The following is a 12853-nucleotide window of genomic DNA, read 5'->3' on the forward strand; positions in this document are numbered from 1 at the left end:
AGAATGGCTTTCAACACAGGAATCCTCCTAGCTTTGTTTTTAATTCAAAACCCTTCCTACTGCAAATGGGCTGTACAGAAATATGACAAAATATGCTTTCTGCTGCACTCTGCACATCCAGCAAGATTTCTGTGCTGTTTTAGGGAGGAAAGCAGCCTCATGCATTAGTAGCTGTGCAAGATGTCTGATGCAGTCTGATTTTTTCTGAGATGCTTAGACATGCCTGATTCTCATTCTGCACACATATTAGTACTGTTCTGTGGGGCCAAATAGGAGAAATTTGCAGAAATGCCAGCTTGAAGTGCAGTTTTTTAAAAAGAACAAAGCTGAAATCAGGCAAAAATTCGTAACTAACATAATTCCATACTAACCAACTAACATAACACAAATGCAGGATATTCATTCTAATAGGAGAAGCCAAGCTACAGGCACCCCCAGTGACAGAAAACCTGTCAGAAAGGAAGTTGAAACAACTGATTTTTAACCTTTGATCTGCTAGAAAGCCCAAAGTTGGCAAATGCAATATGAAAAGCTGATGATCCTGGCAAAGAACTGAGCAGAGCTGATGCACTCAGAAGAAGCAGCTCCTTAACCTCAGTGGTGTGTGAAGGATGGGATTTCAGATGCAGGCTCTAACAGCACAATGCAGCACTCCCCAACGTCAACCAGAAACCTCCCACTGACTGGATGAGGAGAGGAGCTAAGTCAACACAGAGATCTTTTGAGGATACATATTTGCAGTTTTCATGCATGAAAGATTAATCTAAAGATACTGCTTTAGAAACAATATTTCTCCATAGTATGGAAAATAAATAACAGAAGTCATGCTGGAGAAGAAAAAGTGTAGGCTTAATTTCATAGTTTATGGCTTATGTGCTGTTGGGAAAAGACTGGCTTGATTCAAGAATCAGTGGCCATGTTTCAAATCTCTAAGATTTAGTTATTCACTAGCACAGTTCAGAACTTTAAAAGGTACTATTTTTTTTAGCACTGGTATTGGAAACAGGCATAATGCAATAAATGGAATCTATATATTTTTTGAGGAATGTGAAGATAAGATGGTTTCTATTTCAATCCATTTTAGAAATATTAACTAGGAAAAAAAATATTCATTCAGGAGCGTTCATTCACCACTTGCCAGCAAGACAAATACCTTTTAGTACTACTGCTGTGTTCAAGAAACAGCTTGTAATTTAACTTTAGCATGGACAAAGGGCAGAAGAATGCATTTACTCATTACCATCAAATCATAAACAGATTTCTGATATAAGATTTATGCATGGGATAATAGCATTTGCATAGACTACAGCTGTATGAAAGACATCTAATTCACAATGTTTCACAGCTATTGGAAAGGAACTATGCTCAGGTTTGCCCAAAGGTTCATGTTCACCGAATTTCAGATTTCAAGGGGAGTGTTCCATAGGTGGAGAATCTCTGAGCTTGTAAAACTGTAGGCATGAAGTCCAGAATAAACACAGCAAGAATGTTTGAGGTCTGAGAATATATCTGAACTACAGCAACTCCGATCCAGCTCAGGTCCTCTATGTATTTTTTCACAGCTCCAGTATACAATAACAGTAATGGAATGTAACATGGGTTAAGAAACCAAAAGTGAAAAAGAAAGAAAACAGAACATTAAAATAAAATGTGAGGCATTGGGAAAACAAGAATAAATAAGCAGATTCAAAGCTCTCAAGGAAAAAAAAGTATTTTTAATTAATGGGTTGTCTCTATTTTTGGATCAAAGGTATCACACACTTATCAATTTATTCGCTTTATTTTAATTATAGTTAAAATTAACATATTATTAATAATAACATATTAATAGTCATTCCTATTTATTGACTATTGTGCCATTCAATTTGCATTAATGTCTTTGTGTTTATTTTTAAATGCTTTAATTTATACTGTAAATGTTCAGCAGATATTTTCATGCCATTGAGAGAAGCTGTGAAAGTCAACAGACTCACCAGAGGAGCTGTGATATTTGTCTGAATCCTGTCATCAGTGTGTTTTGTCATTACGAAAAAGTCTGGAATCTCTAAATCAGCAATCTTCACACTATTACTAAATTTCTACATATGATTGTATGGTTCCTGCTGGTGTCCAGCTGAAGACTTTAAACTGCTAGTGTTTTGTACTTTTCATTAACAATAAAGTAGTCAACAAATGCCTTAGCATTGCTTCAAGTTATTTCCCAAACTGGATTCACACAGCAGAAATTATTGTAACTCATGTTTGAGGTACTGGAGTCAACCTTGTAATTCAGTGAGTATCTGTAACAAGCATAACAAAACTCACTATCTAAGTAGTAAAATATTTACAAGGTGATAAAGGCCACAATGTACAATGAGATGTTTAAATTTGTCAGCTCTATCTTCTGCTGCAGTAGAGGTATACATGGAAAAAATCTGTTAAATACTTACTTCATCATCACAACTTATAGCACATCTGCCATCGAGAGATGCACACTAAACATGATAGAAAAAAATCAGTAAAATAATTTCAATTCTCATTTGGCTATTACACAATAAAACATTCTATAAATTCACATGAGCAAAATTTTAAAGGAGTTGATATTGATTACATCTTTATCTAAATTAATTCTAAAAATGTCTAGCAAACTTTTGAATCGTTCACCAAACATGTTCTGTTTGTCTCTGCAGAGACAAAAAATGTCTCTGAATGAACAATTCAGAGGGGATGAAACAATTTCAGCTGCTTTGAACACCACAATCTCCTCCACACTAAATCTTTGAGACCATTCATAGATGAGAGAAGATTCTCCAGTAGGGGTGGGCTCAGGGTTTGTTTTCTGTAATTAGCAGTTCCAATCGATTCTCAAACCAGGGGTGGCATCTTCCAATCTTTAGGAAGTACTTGATTATCCTCTTCAGTGAGTAAAATTCTATCCCTAAATGGTTTAGGTCAAGTTTATTGAACTATCAGTGCCATGATTCAGTAATGTAGTTTTGTTAATTAACCTGTGTGATCCTACAGTTACTTAGTGTTAGAGAGAAAACCTAAGTGAGAAGTCATGATTCTGCTATCACTGCAAACCACTTTTGTTTACTGTTTACACTTTTCCTAAAGGAGAAAAACCAGGTGCCAACAAAGTAACTCCTTATGTATTGGGGCCTAAAATTAACAAACTTTCTACTTGCTTCCAAAAATCAAGCAACTGTTCTTCATCACTGAATTCTCCTTTTCTGTATCCAAATGTAAAACCAGAACAAGTCTTCAAAGACATTTTTTCTTCACAATAGTTTTTTGATTGTGACAAGATCATCACTTCCATGTTGTAGATTCAATTACAAAGAAAACTTCAATTTAAAATATACCTGTCTGCTTGCAGTCCAAAACTTCCGCTGGAAAAATTCAAGTTTCATCTGGATACCTACAGCTGGGAAAAAAAAAAAAAAAATTAGCTTAATTCCTTCAAAATTATTCTTAAAATTAGTTATGAAGAAAAGGTTTCATAATGGAAAAAGAAAGTTAAGCCCTAAAATAAAAAAAAAAAAAAACAAACCCACAATTAATTAAATTGAAGAGACCACACAGTCACATTTTAGCCATTTAAACAGAAAGATGCTGCTTGTATAATGTGAAGAATACACATAGGAAAAAAATCCTTCAAATTGCATGTCTCCATAATTAACATCAGAGAACCACAAGCTGAACATATTTTTGTTCACACCAATTTCATTTATATTTTACTGGTATCAATATAACAGCTGTAGGGAACCCACAGAATGTGTTTTCTACTGAAACCCATGAAGATTTGCTGAAACAACATGAAAATGTTGGTTAACACTTCAAATGATGATTTGTTTTGAGGTAATTTATTCCATAAATTATCAGTGGAACACAAGAAGCATTAAAAACGTATTTGAAAAAATGGAGTTTAGAGTATTCCATGTAATTCCGTTAAAGGGAAGTATCTGACAAATATTACTGGGTATCAAACTTTTAAAAAAAACATATTAATAATAATGGAGTGCATTTTTTAAAAAACAGTATTCAAGATACTACTGGTTTAAATTGCATGTTTCTCATAATCTCAGGTAGGATTATGTTTTGCCAAATATCAGTGAACATTTCTTCCAGCCTAGTTTGATGCTCCTATCACTGTTTCTATTGAAGAGCAATATAAAGCACTGAGGTTTGCAGAAGCTCTAAAATCAGCTGATTCTTCTGCCTTCACTTGCCTAAACTAAAAGAATTCAAAAAATCTTTAAAAGTCTGAAGATCTAACTCCTTGCAAATTAATGTTTTTAAAAAAAACAACAAAAAAACAAAAAAACAAAAAAAAAAAAAAAAAAAAAAAAAAAAAAAAAAAAAGAAAAAAAAAGTTGTTTTGGAAAACTAAACGAAATTTCATTTATTCATTCCTCCTCTAGGGCCTCCAGCATGGTTCATTTACAAACATACTTACATTTAGATTATTGGGACTTGCTTTTGCAAATGCACACACACTGATGTCATGCACATATTCAATTTTGTGTGAGCAGGCAGGGAAAAGTATGTGAAATGAAATCTGTAATAGACTGATACAATGGGAAAAGTAGGACATAAAGAATTTTCTAATTACAGCAGGTTATAAATACTTTTCTGCTATCTGTAACTCATGAATGGTTTTGCTTCAGACAGTAAGCAGAGAAATCCAGTCCTCCTTTTGAATAAACACCACAGGAGACTCTCCAGCTACATTTTATTATCTAGGAATTAATGTTATGGTCCATGAGAAGATGCTCTCTGACAGCCAAGAAGCACATTTCCTTCATCTACTGCCTGCCTTTTTGTTCATTCCTAGCACATCCTACCTGCTTGTTTTGAAATGCAGGCAAAACACACACACACACACTTTCATGAACTTTCCACAAGGAAATCACATCACTTTGGATGCTGTGTCATCTCGTGTGCTTGTAACAGGCAGAGATGTGTGGACTGTACTTTGATATTGTTCATTTAAGGCCCTGATAAGCTCAGCCCTTTGGAGTTCACACTGTTGGAGATATCAGCACCCAGAAAAATGCTGTTCTTGAAAAGTGTTAATGGAAGTCAAGGAAAGTATAATAAACATTAATTAAACAGTCTCTTGTTCTCTCCCAATTAAATTGTATGTATATACAAATTTGAGCAGGATTTTGGACTAGATGAGCTAAGGAGATCCCTCCCACTCTAAACTATCTTATGATTCTGATTAAAGTGTAAAATTTTTTGTAGAAAAGTGGTAACTTTACAGCTCAGAACCTTCCTTACAAAGAGTGTCAATATTCAAGGAAAGTTTTCTTTGTCTTGTACAAAACATACCACACAACAGAATCTGAAACAGGAACAAGATAATTACAGCAAAGCTCATCTGTAAAAGATTCCATGTGCACGTTTCACTGAGTCACAATGGAAGGCTTCAGAATAACAACAATTGAAATGCTGGGATTAATTTCTATGAAATGCAGAGCATCCCTCTCCATGGGGATGAAAAGGGGCAGCTGCAGGTTTGGTTTCATAGTAGCAGCTCTAAGATTTTGATGCTTTCTTGGACAGACTGTGAGGGAAAATAAAAGAGAATGAGGAATACTGGGGTTGCTCCCACTTGAGCAAATTCAAACATTTCAGCAGTAGTGTAATTTGTGCAGAAACTGAAGGTACAGGCTTTCTCAATTTAGCTACTGCCTGCCTTAAAAAAAGAAATCAGTTTATTTCTTTACCTAACTTTGAAATGGGTTGTATCACTAATCTCTGAGGTACAATGCCATTAAAGAGGGTAAAACAGAAATCATCCGCTCCAGTCAAGATAATACAATATTACAACAGCAACATTTGAATGTGTTCCCCTTGTGAATTAATTCCTCAATTAGAGTTTTGATATCCTTTGGCTTGGTATTAAATAATGAACTACTACACGATGTCAACTACATGATGGCTGGACTTGATTTGCAGTTGGGATTGATGACCTAAAGGGCTTTTTCTCATCTAAATGATTCTATGATCTTTACCTGTGCTTGCAGGGTAGGAGGAGAGAACACATCTCACAAACATGGCACGGTGAAAGCAGCATTTTGCAGGTTTTCTGAGATGTCTGTCTTAATATAAGATTTTAATCTCACAGTTTTGTCTCATTTAGACATTGTTCCCTCCGCAATTCCACACAAGAACTTCCCTGTCACAGAACGAGTAGCTTCTAAATATTCTATATCCTACATATTATATAAGTAATTAAAATTACTAATGATTTCTAAAATTACTAATAATTTCTAAAATTCAGCTGAAAATTATTTGAATGCCTCCAGATTTGAAAGAATTAACAGTATTAAGGTATAGGACAATTATTTTCTTTTCAACTCTTCATGTGATACTAAAGCACTTCTGCAAGTTTTTCCCTCCTGAGCTTTTCAAGAACTTTGTGACTCGAACATGACATTTTTTTGGTCTGGTCATTTAATGCCACAAGAGCTATTCAAATATACTTCAAAAGGTTTTCAAGCCAATATATTCTCCTGAGAAATCAATAATCCTTCAGCACTTGAGAACTTCAGAATAAAAATCTGTGCTCCAAGCCACCCAATATTTAAATCTGTGTTTTACAAACTGGCTACACGAGGCGGGAAAAGGAAACACAAAAACTTCAAAATTATATCTCCCATGTCACTAATTCCTATTAATCCTTCTGGGTATAAGAGCTACCACAGAGATTTAAATTCAAAAGCTGAAATTGCACTGAAATTTTTCTAAATACTGTTCGGGAAGGTACCCAGATAACTGCCATAAATAACAAAAAACTCTACCTGACCTTTGTGTGGAACATACACTTCAAAGTGTAAAGTATCCTTCCACATTGGCATGCTTGGTTGAGCCAAAATGGCCAAAGGATAAAAATTTTTCAGCCCCCCAAAAAATTTGTTTTGTGTTCACTGCTGCCTTTTCTTTAATGTCACAGAGGAGGGTAGGCTGGAGCTGAGGGCAGTCAGGAAAACAATTGATGGGAGCTGATAGAGGGGTATTTTTGTGTTATGTAACACAAAAGGTATAATTTCAAACAAATATTGCAAATCAAATTTTTTGTTTTAATCACATTAGCAAATTTACTTAGGTGATGCAAATAAAAACCTTTAATTCTGCCTATGGAAAACAGTTATTAACTCCCTGAGATTTCTGCTCTCAGTTTAATAAAGTGGCTGCTATTTTTGTAGTGCAGACCCTATGAAATAACAGATGGTTGAGAACAACAAAGTTAAATTCTTGGCTCAGTGATAATTATTGTTTAATAAGTAATTTCCTTATGCATTGATTCCATGGCTGAAGGTAATATTTTACTCTCTCAGTGGGTTGCTTTCAGGATGGAAGTACCAGGAAACGCTCAAATGCTACATGGCTCAGGGCTGCTTAGTATCAAGGCAAACATGAAGGAAATCAAATAATTACTCAGAATAGATCAGGATTGCTTGTGCTCATTTCAATCTCCATAGTTAAGCAAATAGACAGGAAGATAAGGAAATTCTTCCTTGACAAATTACTTCTGTGTAAAGAATTAGAACCCTTCTTAGGTTCCAAGTAAAAAGAATAATTTCCTACTTAAAATAAGAGAGGAAAATAGATTAGACTGATTTATTTCAGGCAAGAGACGACCTGAGTCTCCCTACAAACCTGACAAATGGATTCTAAATACATGATTATAGGAAAAAGTAGCAATAGCTAAAGGGATTTCCATTCTCTGAAATACCTATTCACTATAACACTGTTTAAAAGCACTAGATCAGCAAGGTTACAAAAATATCTTAAGGTCTCCATTCCTTTTCCCACAGAATACAGTAGAGATTAAGACTCTCTCTCATACATAAAAGTCGCCTAAATTCTTAAAGACATTTTGGCCTACTATTTCCAATTGAATTATCTTAAATGAGGTTTAACTTGGCTTCAAAATAAGAAATGTTGGACAAGGACTTGTAGCAGGATTATTTTTCAGTCTGTATCACCTTTGTGTATTGAGCTTAGTCTCATTAAAATGTTCTTCTTTCTCCCTACTAGTTTTAACTCTATCATATTTTAAAATGTAATAACTACATGTGAAATATTCCAGAACACACTCGAATAATATTTTAAAAGTTGACTTCACTTCTATTTATACTCTAAATCTGTTTCAGTTCAAAATGAATTTTCAGCATTTAGCTCAGGCAAAGGAGACACTGACTCTACACCCCAGTGCACAATTCTGAGAAATAAACACCATAACTGTCAAGAACAGCCAATACAGATTAACAGAAGACTCCCACCACTAAAGATAATTAAAAAAAACCTTTTAAGGGCTTCATGTAGAATAGTTAAAAATAAAATCTAGATATTTTTCTCCCCCTCAATTCTAGGAAGTCTTAGCTAACAACTTAGGTATTCTGACAGGGACTCTCGATAACAAAGTGATGTAGACATTATATAAGCAATAATACAGTTATGTAATAAGTAACATAGTTATGTTTCAGTATCACCCAACATAGCTGTACTCTCCGTGGAGGTCATTCCTAAATCCTATGCAGGATATATAAAAATGTGGACATCTGAATTGGGCACTTCCCAGACTGCTTCTGATCCCAGGTTCAGTTTACTTGCACTGTAAAACGAAGTCTCACCTTTCCAAACTTCACACTTCATTCATTCATTCAGTTTCCTTCCCAGTGATCTTTCCCCTTTTATCTATACTTTCCTCTTCTCACCCCTGCTCATTGTTTCCAGTTCCTCTCTTCAAAGAGAAGATCTTCAGAATTATATTAAAACATGAAAAATTTATTAGTTTTATTACCTGGAATGACTGACTCTGATGCAAACACCACCATCTTCCGCCCCCCCCTCCCCCCCCCAAAAAAAAAAAAAAAACAAAACCAAAAAACTACCAGCCTAACAGTTTAAGTCTGGCTGCATTTTAAATACATTGAAAATACAAGCTTATTCTTGAAAGCATCAGAGGCAGTCTCAATCCTGGGTGGTGACACCAGCCATCCTCATCACTACCTGTTATGGGTAGTGATAAAAGAGCAAAATTGACAAAAAATGGGCCAAAGTATTCAGCAGTTATACACTTCCTTCTGCTTTTCTTATGATAAAGCACGGTTCCTAACTCAGCAAAAATACGGTATCTGCTATGCATTTGGATAAGATGTTACTATTTGTCAGAAACTGTTCTTTGCAATCTGTTGGTGTGTTGTGGTTTTCTTAGAGTTTATTATCTAGCTCAGGGACAATTTCTAACATTTTTACAACTTTCTTTCTTGTTTCTTGACATGGAGTCTTCTCATTTACTCCACAATACATCTATTACATATGTAAGTACTCTAAAATTGCTTGAATACTTTAAAATATTTTATTATTAAAACCTTTGAAATCCATGTAGTAAATGGACACTTACCTTTCCATCTCTGTTTGAGCTACAGAGTGTGATACAGTGTCAAATACAAAATACCTTAAAGTGCAACCTATCACCTAGTTTTGAATTCTAAACAATAAGCTGGGAAAAAAAATCTTGTATTATTTATGGTATCTTACCTTTACCTTTTTGTCATCAAGTAAGTGGAATGACTGCACATACAGAGACATTTTAAATCCTATTTAGATATTGGGTTTTTTATGTGAGATAGTTTGAACATGTCATAAGATTTAGTAACACAAAGACTACTTCCTTTGTCAGAGTTACTGCGATGCAGAGTGTAAATAAATGAATTCTCCTTAAATGGGCAGTGGAAAGCTGAATTTCTGCCTCTTTACTCATGAATCTCAAGCCTGCTACTTTCTTCCAGAAGATTTTTGAATTAGTGGTGGAAGAGGTTGTGTGCATGGAGACTAGCAAGAGAGAGGGAAGCAAATGGTGTTTCCTGGAGGCCAAGCTCAGGCAGAAGGGGAGGAGATGCTGGGAAGCTGATGTGAGGCCAAGCTGAAAGGGGAGCAGGATGATGATTGTTGGGAGGCCAAAGTTCATCCAAACTCAAACCACCAGGGAAAGCTGAAGGGCTTGGTTCGCAGCCAAGCCCTGACAAACTGAACTGTGGAGGGCAGTCTGTGAACATCATCATAAACCAGACTCCCTTTGACTCCCTGACACACATCTTCCTTCTGGAGGACTAATGAAGTAGCAGCAGGAGCAGGAGGAAACGCAAAAAGGACATAAATTGAGTGTAAACATAAAAAAATATAGACACTAGTGACTGGAAGTCCATTGCCTTTTCAGGAATCTTCAGAAGGGATCTGAAAATTATCATTGAGATGACCATCCTGTATCCCAAACTTCACAGGACAGCAGCTGATGTGCTGCCAACACTGTGACAAAGGCTCCCACAGAAATGTGCTCACTCACCCCATGATGAACTTTGTGTACCAGGAGCAAAGCTCAAGGGAGGTACTTGAGAATCCACCTGTAACTTTAAAAAAGCCCCCCAAAAACCCTGAAAGAAACCTCGCATTAGCCTGGAGGAAGATAATCCCTGGGTATGCAAATTTACACCAAGCGCACTTTGCTGGAAAGGTAGGTGCCCTGTTCCTGAGGAATACAAAGAGTTCAGTGACAGCACAAAGGAGTGGCTAAGGTGGCCCAATTTGAAAAGGGTAAGGCAGGGCACAGCTCATCCCTGTCTGGTGTCTGGAGGATCTTCCCTGTGACTTTTAGAAAATACCTGACACCTACTAACACCTGGCTCATTCCATTGTCAAAAGGAAAAAAGAAAGGTAGCTTAAAAAAAAAAAAAAAAAAAAAAAGAAAAGAAAAAGAAGAAAGCTGAGTAGTGCTACCTTTAGCCTCAGGAAGTTTCAGCAGCCTGCAGAAACAAGGCAAGAACCATCACAGAGGAAACTGTGCTGGTGGCAGAGCTTTTATGAATTCCTAAGAGCCTTCAACTTTGTTCCAGCATCTCCTAGCACGGCCACTGCTCTAACAAATAATTCTGAATTCCAACAGATAGGAAGCACGTGAAGATTGAAATCTGATCAAAGTAATGCTAAAATAATGAAGCAGTGAGAGTTTTTTTATAACTCCCAAACCATTTTTTAGTTTTATAGGGTTTTCTTGCTATTTGAGTACAACCCATGACTGAAACGAAAAATAGGAACAGTATGTATTTGTAAGCACTTTTATAAATCTTAAGGGAAGACCCAGGACTTGTCAAGTTCTCAGAAAAAGCTTTACTTCTCACAGCTGAAGTCCTAGTTCAGAGCAGCATAGCCAGACTACCTTTCCATCTCGGCCAAAGGCTGTGGTTTCAAGGTGGCAATTAAGGAATCCTAAGAGGCTCAAAGTCCAGACAAACAGCCAGAAATTAGGATATTTATCTGAATATCCTGTGACCAGATTCTCTTAGGATATTTAAGACTTTCTGCTTCCACTTGTGACTAAAACGCAACACATTCAAACCTTGATCATATTTTATTTGCAGACTTAATTCTGTCTACTACCTAAGCAGGTTAACAAAATAAAATCTGTTTCTACATTTCTTAGCACTGTGAGAAGGCTGGTCTCAGACATGGGCAAAACTTTTACTGTAATTTCCAAAGTGCTTTACCCCTCCCAAACTGAAATCCTGTCACAGCAGAATGGGTACAAGTTGTGCTACCACCAGACACAAAATACTTTGGACTAGACATTAAAGATAAATATTATGGCATCCACTGCAAAGTGGACTCATGGTTCTCTGTCCAGTTTGTCTCCTGACAGTTCAATGCTCCCACCACAGACCTGAGGCCCAAGACATGTAGATTCTGCTGGTACCAATCCTGCAGGGGGAGGGATCTGACCAAATGCAATATTTCCTGCCTCCAGAACACAGTGAGCACCAACCACTCCCCCTCTGCTGCTGTCACAGGGGCATTTGAGTCCATACAAGGTCTATGAATATGTGAAATCTCATTAGTCAAACCGGACTTGGGACACTGAATGAGCAAACACTGACATTTTATCAAACCACATCATTTGGAAGGAGGTCTTGGATCTCTTATTTACTGAGTTGTAATAATAATAACAGTGATACTCTCTACTAACTGTTTGTGCTATACTGAGATTAGCAAATTACTTTGAATTACTGAAAACATGAGTCATGTTACTTGAAGTCAAATAATACATCAGAAGGACCTCATAATGAATAAAAATCTCCAGCCTTTCAACACCATATCTACTGGATGATTCATAAGTCAAATGTTTACTGTAATGCTCCAGAATAGTTCTCATGTTTTTATTTTTCTCAATCACTACTTTAACCATGTTTTTGCTGTTCAACCAGGTAGTGATAATCTATAGTTTTAGAAAAGAACAAAAATTGTGTCCAAACAACTCAGTGCACATATTTTTATGTGTTTGAAATTGAGTAGTACCATGGTGTTCTGCAGTTGCAAGTACAATAAAATAACACTGGTGGATTTGCAATCTGATTTCCATTTGTGTCTTTTACTGAATAATTTTAAAATAGTAACAGCAAAAGATACAGATGTTCAACTTTTCCATGAAGAATATTATCTGCAAAAGCAGATTTGTTTGCCTGCTTTTTTCATTTCTGGATTGAAAATATATTTTTATTAAATATCTGTGTAGAAAAGAACACAGCTGCATCTTGGTTCAGCAAAATAGGAGTTACTGTTTGAGCTATAAACTAGCATTCTTGAAATCTCCTGAAGTGGAGGTTTAAACCACGTCAGGAATAGAAAGCAATCTTAGACGAATGACTGAGATTTTCCAGTATACTGAAATACAAATTTTCTTCTCCTACTTTTTATTTCTTAAATAAAAAGAAACACCATCCTTCAAGATATGTTCAGTATATTACAAATACCTCTTGAAAGTCAGTTTCTAAAATTATGGATTAACACTGGCTGTAATCTGAAC

At 35.9% G+C, this 12853-nt stretch overlaps 1 protein-coding gene across 2 annotated transcripts in view; it reads right to left on the reverse strand.

Annotated features, from left to right (window-relative positions):
- The window catches only part of CACNA2D3 (calcium voltage-gated channel auxiliary subunit alpha2delta 3), a 397930-nt gene that overhangs the window by 37877 nt on the left and 347200 nt on the right, over positions 1–12853 (reverse strand). For both annotated transcript variants that reach the window (XR_010744448.1, XM_066326744.1), the window contains exons 27-28: positions 3345–3406; positions 2430–2474 (exon numbers count right to left, since the gene is read on the reverse strand). Coding sequence is in view for 1 of the 2 variants with exons in the window: in XM_066326744.1 (XP_066182841.1) it covers positions 2430–2474; positions 3345–3406 (107 nt within the window). In the remaining variant the exon portion in view is untranslated. The remainder of the gene's footprint in view (positions 1–2429; positions 2475–3344; positions 3407–12853) is intronic.

This window comes from Sylvia atricapilla, chromosome 11 (genome assembly GCF_009819655.1).
Source record: "Sylvia atricapilla isolate bSylAtr1 chromosome 11, bSylAtr1.pri, whole genome shotgun sequence".
Classification (NCBI taxonomy): Eukaryota; Metazoa; Chordata; class Aves; order Passeriformes; family Sylviidae; genus Sylvia; species Sylvia atricapilla.